General features: G+C 40.8%; 1 protein-coding gene across 4 annotated transcripts in view; it reads left to right on the top strand.

Annotated features, from left to right (window-relative positions):
* Positions 1-362: 362 nt before the first annotated feature.
* Positions 363-11,199, top strand: part of LOC117953645 (ATP-sensitive inward rectifier potassium channel 10-like) — a 19,045-nt gene continuing 8,208 nt past the window's right edge. The window contains exons 1-4 of one of the 4 annotated variants that reach the window (XM_034886884.1): positions 363-649; positions 6,793-7,106; positions 8,814-9,025; positions 9,819-9,950. In XM_034886884.1, the coding sequence (XP_034742775.1) occupies positions 6,968-7,106; positions 8,814-9,025; positions 9,819-9,950 (483 nt within the window). In that variant the 5' untranslated portion in view covers positions 363-649; positions 6,793-6,967. Of the gene's footprint in view, positions 650-2,614; positions 2,842-6,760; positions 7,107-8,813; positions 9,026-9,818; positions 9,951-11,199 lie in introns of those variants that run through there. The other 3 variants (XM_034886881.1, XM_034886883.1, XM_034886882.1) reach the window with 3 other exon arrangements.

The following is an 11,199-nucleotide window of genomic DNA, read 5'->3' as shown; positions in this document are numbered from 1 at the left end:
CACAGAATTAGAAAGGAATTTATTCTTGGAATTGACTTGGTAATTGGTGCATACATGCACAAACAAACAAATACATAAAACATTAATAGCAATGAACAATAAATACAGAAACAAAAGCGTACAAATATGTACATACAAATATGCACATACAAATATGTAGAAAATGGCTTTTTAAGTAGTTAAAGTAAATTTGAGGCCCCCTGTGCAATTCTGATTTTGAATTGAGACTCGGGGTGGGATTGGCAAACAATTATTACAGCAATTACACAGACGTGAGAAGAACACAACATGAATTCTCGAGTGAGGGAGAGAGAGAAAGAGGGAAAGAATAAAAAGTGAGAGAGAGATGTCCCTTATAAAGCCAAGTCCTGTCTCTGTTAGAATTTGGGAGCAGTGAGACCGGGCGTTCGGTCAGAAACAGGAGCTCCATGAGTCAATGACTGTCTCCATAACTCTCCTCAATGGTTTATCAGTGTTGTGGGACGCAGGCTGCTGAAGTAACTCTTCTTGCAGAGTTACAGTGCCAGTTGTCCCAGTGATGCAAGGCGGCATATAACAACAAAGCAGACATGTGGACCCAAGGCTGAGGCTCGGGGGCTCCCGACTACTCTCTGCACCGCACAGTTATATTGCAGTTCCACCTGTAAAGGTAAGCAAAAACCCATTTCTCAGCAACACATTGCAATGAAAATATCTGAGAAATACACAAAGAATTTTTCATGGCCAAAAAGTATATTTGTTTCTTAAATTTGGAAATGAACAAATATTTCTCATAGGCTGCAGTTAAGGTAAGTTTTTTTCCCTACCTACCTGGATATTGACTTATGTGTGTGCATTGCTCCATCATTGTTATTTTTCCATGGTAAAAAATAGTACAAAGCCAATTAAACTATTTATCCGCAAATTAGGAATCTGTAATTTAGACAGTTTTTTAAAGTTTGAAATTAATGTGAAAACAGAAACTCACAAAAGCCACATTGTTCTTACATTAATCGACCAATTCTTAACGTTGGAGGGACAATGTTCATTTGTCTAGGAAAATCTGTAATAAACATGACAGTAAGAAGCATCACAATGATTGATGACTTGTTCACAGCTGCATTATGAACTGTGGCCAAGTTTGAAGCTGTCCTCTAAATAACCCTCTTATGTTGTTTTGTGCGGAGACATCTGGGGAGTTTGGCGCTAAGCTTCACGAGATGTGCATCAGAGGTGAATGAAGTTGAAATATCTTGTCAGCGTTCACATGTCATCAGTGTATTGGATCTTAGAGCATCAGCTTTGACATATACTGTCAGTTTCTTTCATCCTATCATTGTATATATAATTAAAACAGACCATTTCTATTCTCTAAATGCACCAAAGAAGATAGAATACAGCTTTTAAGGTTATTGATAAAAAACGAAATTTGAGTTTAAATCTGTTCACAATGTGAGCCAAACAAAATCCATGCTCATCAAACATTTATTTAGAGCTTCATCAGCACTCTCTTTCGGCGGTGCACTGCTGTGGAACAATTTTGACCAGAAATACGTAAAGATGAGACAAGATAAGATAAACTGACCCTACACTGGGAAAATGTCCTTGTTACAGCAGCTCAAATGCAACTCAACAAACAAATAAAAACAAAGTTATAGGAGCACGATAGAAATAACTCATTGGTTTTATTGTGTTATTATTCCCGATGATTAAATGCAGTCTGTGTGATCACATTAAATCAATCAATCAAAGAGTAATTTATGCTTTCTTAGGAACCCTTTTCTCTCTTAACCCGTATTAGTTTGATATTTTGTACACACCTCCACTGCATCCCCATCAGCACCAGAGTGGTTGTATCGTTGAGAATCGGTCTGCCAATCTGATAACACGAGGAACAATTACAGAAGAAATCTGATACAACAGCAGAAGAAAGAGAGGGAAACTGGAGTGCATTAAGTTACAGTGATTGGGAAGTTATTTTCTTTAATTCTATTATATCAAATCACATCTTCTTTGGTGCCTTGTGCATGGATGAAGGGAAATTATTCAAAGTAAAGGAAGAAAAGATGAGAAATGGAAAAGAAGGTAAGAGCGAAACAAACTGAAAGGGGGATAGAAAGAAAAAGCGTGTGTGTGAGGGGGAGACGGAGAGGGAGAGATGTGGGGGGGGATTACTCCTCACTCCAGAATACTAACGAGGGCCTTTTGTCACAGATCTCTTTCTCTCTCCCTTCCTCTCTTCCGTTCTGTCGTTTTTTTCCTTTCACTCATCTCTTTCTTTCTCTCTCTCTTACTTTCTCACTCACTCACTCACTCACGAACTCAGTCACACACACACACACATGCACGCGTACATGCACACACACACACACACACACACACACACACACACACACACACACACACACACACACACAATTCAATTATACTCTCCTTTTCAAATAATTGCACACAAACACACATACAGTACATGCATGCAAAATCACACAGCCTACAGTCACTCACACGTGTGCAGAAATACGCATGTAATTGCATCCCACTCTCACATAACCACACACGCACGCACACACACACACACACACATGGATGGGCACAGAGTCGTTTTTGTCAATGGTGTCTTTTGTTTCTTTTATCTCAGCTCCTAACAAAGCATTCCTGTGTACACAGAGGAGTGAGAGAAGGAAGGAGAAAGAAAGAGAAAAGAGAGAAAGAGAAAGAGGGAGATCAGGAAAAACATTGAGCGCCTCTTTTGTCCGGCAAAAGAAAAAGGTTTGATTCAGTTTTTGGATTTAATCACTGAGGCACGGCAGTACAGTAAAGTTGTTGCGTTGCCATGGAGATGGAATACATCCTACTGGAGAGGTTGGTCAAACATATTTCCCTCTTTTCCCTCTCACTCACTGCCATCCGCCCTATTAGTTATCTGATAGACGGTATGGCTGTGGTGGAATTTGTGTTGTGTGTGTGTGTGTGTGTGTGTGTGTGTGAGGAGACGATTGGGTGAGAGGGCGATGCAGCGTTGAAAGAGTGAAGTTTTCAATGGTGTCATTGTAATTATGAAGCTTTTAAGGGGCTTCCCTTGCATAATCACAAAAGTGTGATGTAATTAAAGCTGATTGGTTGTGTAAACCATGATTAGCATTACATAAAGCCTATTCTTATTCACACATATGGCCGTATGTATGTGGACACCCTTTGGTCCTGGGCTGTTTTTCTGCATTTGGGCTAAAAGTCAGGAAAGCCTGAATAATATTTTTTGTTTGTTGTGGAAGAACTTGACTGGCCTGCACCGAGCGCTGACCTCCACCCCATCACCACCTCTGTGATGAGTTGAAACGCTGACTGCAAACCAGGCCTAAATGGTGGAAAGTCATTTTAATTTAAGATAAGATAAGAAAAACAAGAAAGATAAGAAAAACGTTATACGTATTGTCTGTCAGAAAATATATAGTACACTATCTCCACCTTTGAGAGTCAAACACTTTTAAATTTTTTTTGGGGGGGGGGGGGGGTGTTGTCCCCTTGTAAATTACGCCTATGTGACCCAATCATTATCTGGCTAAATGGGAGCCAATCACCGCAGCTGGGCTCCAAAATATTCTGGAAAACCTGAAACCAGAAGAGAAACTATTGGAATTACAATTGTTTTGTCAGGGTGTCCACATACTACATATATACGGGTGAGCTAGAGGAGAGGTCGCCCCAGGGTGTCCATATACCTTTGGCCTTATAGTGCACTTTTAAGATCTTCATCAGGTGGAATAGTATGCATTGCATTAATGTGTGTGAGATAGAAAAACAGAGAGGATGCAGAGTATAAAGCAGCTGAGAACACCTGAGAGAAAGCTCCCAAAAGGACCCCTGTGTCAGGCTGGAGTCTTGATCAGAGCATCCAGACAGCCTGACGTTTGGACCTTTTCCGACCAAACTCTTACCAAAGTCTCCAGTTACCAGTCAGGAGTTCACTCTTTGTCCACTAAAGGCCTTTCTGGTTGGAATCTACACTAACGCCTTAAACAAACTTTATCTAGATAAACATCCAACTTCTCAAAGACTTTTACCTTAATTGATTCTTTCACTCCTCTCTCTCCCCCAGCTGACAAATGGGACTCTGTTTGCAGTACATCTTCATCCTAATTATATTCTTTCTCCTTCTCTTCTTTTCTCTTATCGTCCTCTCTTGTGGGCTATCCTCTTCCTACTGGCCTACATCTTTTCTTGGACGTAAGTGAGCGTGTCACATGTGTAGAGATACAATAACTGTCTGTCTGTCTGTGCGTGACAGGGGTGAAGATCATCTGAATGTCCTGACAAGAGCACACATCCCACAGTGTAAAGCATTAAAAAAACATATATTACTGTGGCCATATTTCACTTAATTTTCCCTATTATACAGACAATACTACATGGGTTTTTCCTTGTGAAAAGAGCTCAGAATCCATATCCGGGCTGCCCAAATGGGTCTTTAAAGATATGAGCTGAACGGGAAGTGTTACTGTTGGTCTTGACACTTTTTATCTAGTGGCCTACTTCCTGTAACCAAGGCCTCGTTAGGCTGTGGTTACAAGAAAACTAAATATAAGATAGCTAAAAGTTTATTAAGGAAGTAAATGCAATGATGCAAGTGGTTATCATGCTAAAAGCATCACAGAAACAATAGTTACACTGATGTTTCCCATGTTCACCATCTCGGTTTAGCATGTTAGCAAGCTAACATTTGCTAATTGGCAGTAAAAACAAAGTCCAGCTGAGGCTCATGACATTTTTCTGCAGGGCTGTGGTCATAAACTTAAATCTTGGACACAATAACCTTTCATCCTGAAGATGGTGCTACAGGAAAAGTGAGAGGATCTCTGATGTCATTAAGATTTAGCATCTGGGACCATTATTGTCTGTACAAAATGTTAGTGCAATTCTTCTCATGGAGAAATATTTATTACATACAAAGGTTAGGTGCTACGCCAACATCTTTAATGATAGATTTGAATAGACAATAGTCCACTGGTATCAATTAGGTCTCACACAGTATTTCTATTTTACTCTCACCTCTGTGTCTCTCTTGTGTCGTTTTGTTTTTGTTTTCGAAACGTGGTTCACAGTCCACAACATGGTAATAATTCTGAGAAAAACACTGACAAACGGCGTGGCTCTTGATTATGGCTGTTACTAATCCCCACAGTTGTCTTTCTTTCACTTATTCATTTTATTGTTGGAATAAATCTCTCTAGCCTCCAACCTACCTAAACAAATTCCTAGAAAACTGACACATACCTTAAAAAGAGAAACATACATTAGTCTTGTTGATAGCTATATATTCTAAAGTTCTTTTGCTTCATATTTGTGTGGGCCAGCAAGCAATAGCATAAGATGTTGAAAATGAGGAAATGCCTTTTCCGCCTGTTGGCTGTGAGCCACTCTTCTAGGTGTGCAACTTCCTTCCTGTGACAAGAATATCTGCTTGTAGCTAAGTTACTTCTTGCTCTGTATCTTTTAATCTTTAACACGGAAGCCTTAATCTTTCAAGGGACTCAGTATACTTTAAATTCAGCCGCTTAAAGTCTGAAGCAAACGCACAGTGTGAGGGCCTGAGTTCAAGTGATAAGACCATTCACACACACCTGCAGTATAATTTAGTTTTTGTGTGTGTGCGCGTGTGTGTTGACCTCAGGGAACTCCCACTACATTTTCACTAAATTTCAACTGAAAATTAGCCAAATAATTTCAAAACACTTTCAAGTTTGTTTAGATTTGTTGCCCAGATGATGTGATTTCCTGCTTTATGATTTAAAGGAACAGTTTGATAATAACTTGGCTAGGCAAGGCAAGGCAAGGCAGCTTTATTTGTATAACACTTTTCAGCAACAGGGTAATTCAAAGTGCTTTACACAAAATCAGTTAAAAAACTGTTATAAACTAAAAACAGATAAAACACCTGAATTAAAAATAACAACATTAAGCCACATAAAACACAAGAATAAAAGTTACAGTGCAGCATAAGTTAATAAACATTAAAGAAACCAACAGTAATTTAAAGAAAGACAACATAAAAAAGTAAGTTGAGTGATTTATAAACTAGCAAAAGTACTTTGAAATCAATTCTTTGAGGCACAGGAAGCCAGTGTAAAGACTTCAGAACTTGAGTGATGTGATCCAGTCTTTTGGTCTTAGTGAGGACCCGAGCAGCAGCGTTCTGAATCACCTCATCAGCTAGTAGTTGTCACAGTTTTATTTTGGTAGTAGTTTGAGTAGTTTCTAGCCTTCCCTGTACGGCAAAAATACTTTACTTTAGTCTTAATCAAATACTGTTGACACTGTATTTTTAGTAAGACATTAAAGAAGTTATTCCAAATCACCAAAAACTAATCTATATTGTTATATCTACAACGTTCCTCATCTCTGCAGGGTAAATCCATTCAGCTAGCTAGACTATCTGTCCAATCAGAGTTTTCTGTTGCATGACTAAAACAACCTTCAAACGTACACATGTTCCACCAAAACAAGTTATTTCCCTAGACTATTTTGCAGAGGCCCCATTGCTCTGTCTGGCGCTTAAAGACGAGTGTAACTGGTTTAAAGAATTTCCAATAAACCAGAGCAGGTTGTTCTCCCATCCCAGAATGCTGTGTGGACTAGCCAGACCCTCTTCTACAGTGCCCTGAAGAAGGTTTGGCAATGCACGACTAAGCCCAAAATAATCCCATACAAGCCCATTAACACCACTGGACAGGAAACAAGTAAATCAGAGAAATTATTTAACTCCTCTATCTTTTTCATTCACCAGATGACATCTGCCACACCTCCGTCCTCTCGTAGCTCCTCCCCTCAGAAGGTGTGCCACTCCCAAACACAGACCGATGTTTTAAAGCCCTTACTGGGTGGTGGCTTATCCGGTGGGGGAGGGACTCTGAGGAAGAGGAGGCGTGTCCTATCCAAAGATGGGCGTAGCAACGTGCGCATCGAGCACGTCAACGGCCGAAGTGCTCTGTACATGCGGGACCTCTGGACAACATTTCTGGACATGCAGTGGCGCTACAAGTTGTTCCTGTTCACTGCCACGTTTGCGGGGACCTGGTTCCTGTTTGGGGTGCTGTGGTATCTGATGGCCCTGGTGCACGGAGACCTGCTTGGTGAGAGTGTGGCAAATCTTTTGCAGCATTAACAAAATTCTTTTTACTGCTACACGGTCAATCTACAGTGTCATGTGGGTCACCATATAAATCTCATACAGTATGTCAAAACCTCAGCAAGAACACTGGAATTATCTGCATAGGGATGAGAAAAAAATTGGCGGAATAGACCCTTAAACTGAGTCAGACAGGGGCTCATTTAAAAAAAAGGTGATGACATACAGTACTTCTATTCACTATTCAGCATGGAGCACTCTCTGAATCAGTGAAAGTTGGCAGTTAGTTTCACTGTCAGTCAAATTGGATTAAACCACACCCATAGTACTGTTGCTTTGAACAATAGGGCATGACAAAGTGCAAAAACAGCTTCAGCATCCTTCAACCTAAAAAAAATAAAAATGTGAACACAAAAATTTTTCCTTTCCCGAAAAACGCCACCATAAGTCATCTGTCCAAGCAGTATTTAGGTTTATAATGGCGGCAGACTTTGGTGGCCCTAGTGGATGATATTGATGAAAGCAAAGTAGATCGTAAAGGGATGGGTTGTTTAAGTATAAGGGTAAGGAGGCTGGTTGGGTGGTGAGTGTAGGTGAGAATATGACGGGTGGGTGGCGTGTTGGTGTAGAGCACAAACTCAAGCCCTGCGGGCTGAACATGGAATATATGAAATTATGATATATTTTGAATATTGATTTGCCCGCATATCAATTTAGTACAACAATACACTTGCACCCACCTAGTTTGTATAGCTTTTTCAATGTTTGTGTCACTTTTCTCGACACCTTTGTTGCTTTTTCAATAGTTTTTTCCCCTTTTTTCAAATGTTTTTGATCGGCTTTTCCAACGTTTTTTCTGGTGTTTTGTTTTTTTGATGACTAAGTTACTTTTGGGGTTTTTTTGTTGAGGAAACTGTAAGTGAGAAGGCTGAAACATGCAATAATAACGTTAAAAATGCTTGACCTTTTTAATGAAACAAAAGCATGTGAATGAACTGGCCCTGGATGTAATTCTTATTTTCCAGTGTGGCCCATTGTGAAACTGTGTTTGACACCTCTGTGTCATAGCTGCATGCAGTGGTACAGGGTGTCACTGGAAACCGTGAGAACTGCAGTTTCAAAGCAACCATGTCTTTTATGTGTCTTTTTGATTCCATCTGTCTTTTGAATCTAATTTATGTAACTGCTTTATCAAGTTTACATACATAAAGTACTTTGTAACTTCATTTCAATAGGTGTCTAATGAATAGGTTTACACTGTAAGATTTGAATACACCGTCATCTATGTGTAAACAGAGTGAGCCTTCTTTCTAGCGGAGTTGTAAAAGATGTATAGATGTTGGTGTTTGTTGTATTTCCTGAACAGCATTTTGAGCTTTTAACCCTGATAACATTACAATTTTTTGAGTGTGGGAAATGATTTCACATCATCAGTAAGACACCTGCTCTCCCCCACTTCCTCTTTTGTCACTAATGTTTCCAATGTTCGCTCAAGCGAGTGTGGAAATAAAAGTTTTATAAAGCACAGTCTAACGTTGCATATCAAGAGGATATTTTTGTGGCTGACACATATTCTGCCTTGAAAATGTTTTCCAGCAGAGGTTAAGAAGTAAAAAAACAAAAAGCACACAAACTGGTGTTGTAATGCCAACATAAGACATTAGAACACCTTGGATGAGCATTTGTTTCCTTTTTACCCATGTACCTCCAGAATTCGACCCCCCGTCGAACCACACCCCCTGTGTGATGCAGATGCAGACCCTGACGGGGGCTTTCCTCTTCTCCCTGGAGACCCAGACCACCATTGGTTATGGTTTCCGTTGCATCACTGAGGAGTGTCCCGCAGCCATCATCCTCCTCATCGTCCAACTCGTCATCACCATGCTGATGGAGATCTTCATCACTGGTACCTTCCTGGCCAAGGTAGCCAATGCATAACACATCCAGCTGCAGAGTGAGCAGCATCACGTTCTTTAAACATGGAACCATGCAGTTTGCATGGTCACACAAATGTGTGGTCTTGCGACAAGTGAAGATAATGACCTCTTCTGAAGAGTCCATCATGTTTTTTGAATCCTCCATGTCCTCCATGGCTACCAAGGTAGCTACAAGCAACCGTGTGGAGGAGGGGGGGTGGGCAGTGAGCGATCATGCAAGGCCTGTTTCGTATGGATGCAAAGTTTTTTTGTCATTACTTAGAATTCCTCATGGGGAGACAGAAACTACGCACTATAGCCCCTGCCACACATACAGTGTTTCATTTCTTTGTGGTAATGTCTGAAGTTCTACCATGGGAAAGGGAAAAAATTTCTTGATACATTGTTTCAAGACATTCTAGTTTAAGCCTGCAGGAAGACTCAGCTCAATTTGTGCCATTTCTCATTGATGTTCAATGAGCTAAGTTGCTTGACTCTGATTGGCTAACAGCTAGCCAATGAGAGCCTTGCTATTAGTATTCTTTACCCAGCGCAACTAGGTGAGCTTGTAAATAGGAATGAGCTCAGGCAACATGACATCAGACTGATCAGCTGTTGTAATTGGCCTGATTTCTCCTCTTATTTCTTTTCAGTGGCTAGAGCTGACAGGAGGTAGCAGTCCATTTTCACATTCACCACATAACACAAACACATACACGCATAATGTGCAAGGCTCTTCCACGAGTCCTGTGAAAGATTATCAAACTGAAACCAGAACTGATTGAGCTTTCTCTGCTCAGGTTGCTCGGCCAAAGAAGCGAGGTGAGACAGTGAAGTTTAGTCAACATGCAGTGGTGTCGACCCACGAAGGCCGGCCCTGCCTGATGATCAGGGTGGCCAACATGCGCAAGAGTCTCCTGCTCGGCTGTCAGGTAAGTACAGTGAGGAAAATAAGTATTTGAACATCCTGCTATTTTGCGAGTTCTCCCACTTAGAAATCATGGAGGTGTCTGAAATTGTCATTGTAGGTGCATGTCCACTGTGAGAGACAAAATCTGAAAAAAAAGAAAATCCAGAATCACAATGTATGATTTTTAACTATTTATTTGTATGCTAGTAAGTATTTGAACACCTGTCTATCAGCTAGAATTCTGACCCTCAAAGACCTGTTATTCTGCCTTCAAACTGTCCACCTTGACTCCATTTATTATCCTTAATTAGATGCACCTTTTTGAGCTTGTTAGCGGCATAAAGAAACCTGTCCACCCCATCCAATCAGTAAGAATCCAACTGCTAACATGGCCAAGACCAAAGAGCTGTCCAAAGACACTAGAGACTAAATTGTACACCTCCACAAGGCTGGAAAGGGCTAAGGGGAAATTGCCAAGCAGCTTGGTGAAAAAAGGTCCACTGTTGGAGCAATCATGAGAAAATGGAAGAAGCTAAACATGACTGTCAATCTCCCTCGGACTGGGGCTCCATGCAAGATCTCACCTAGTGGGGTCTCAATGATCCTAAGAATGGTGAGAAATCAGCCCAGAACTACACAGGAGGAACTGGTCAATGACCTTCTTGGGCGGACGGTTCCCGTGCACGGGACGTAAACTCGCCGTTTTTCGAAAGTGCTGACTTCATTCCTAAATTGTAAGCATTAAACCGTCATAAACACGCTCATGCCATGCATCATTTGAAAGCTTAGAGTCTCCTGATTCCATCGATCCCACACACGAAGCAATAAGGTGACTCACAACGGTGATAATCATGTTCGGAAGTAAAGAAACACAGAAAGATTTGAGTCTAATCGAGTGTGTGTTTCCTACCTGTCTCCTCGTGTCTTTAATCACAGCGGTGAAAGATCGCCCAAAACCTTAGTTTCCTACATCGAAAACACCCTAAGGTATTAGAATATCCATGCCTTGTAATCCATAATTATCTGGTCCCCTCACAATCTTGTAGTTTCAGCCCAAGTTTTGACGTAGAGAAATCTAGAGAGTGCATCATTTATTGGTTTCTATCGTGTGTATCTTTTTCCGTGAACATGGTACAGCAAAACCAAAGACACTGTTACATTCTCTGGCTTGTGTAGTTTGCAATGACTTGTTACCAGCCAATAGGATCAGTCTATCTCAAGATACCCCCAAGCTAAGCAAATGAAATCTCACACTCCCCATTGGGCCCACG

This window comes from Etheostoma cragini, chromosome 12 (genome assembly GCF_013103735.1).
Source record: "Etheostoma cragini isolate CJK2018 chromosome 12, CSU_Ecrag_1.0, whole genome shotgun sequence".
Classification (NCBI taxonomy): domain Eukaryota; kingdom Metazoa; phylum Chordata; class Actinopteri; order Perciformes; family Percidae; genus Etheostoma; species Etheostoma cragini.
Note: the sequence above shows the minus strand (reverse complement) of the source record. Positions and strands in the feature narration are given on the sequence as shown.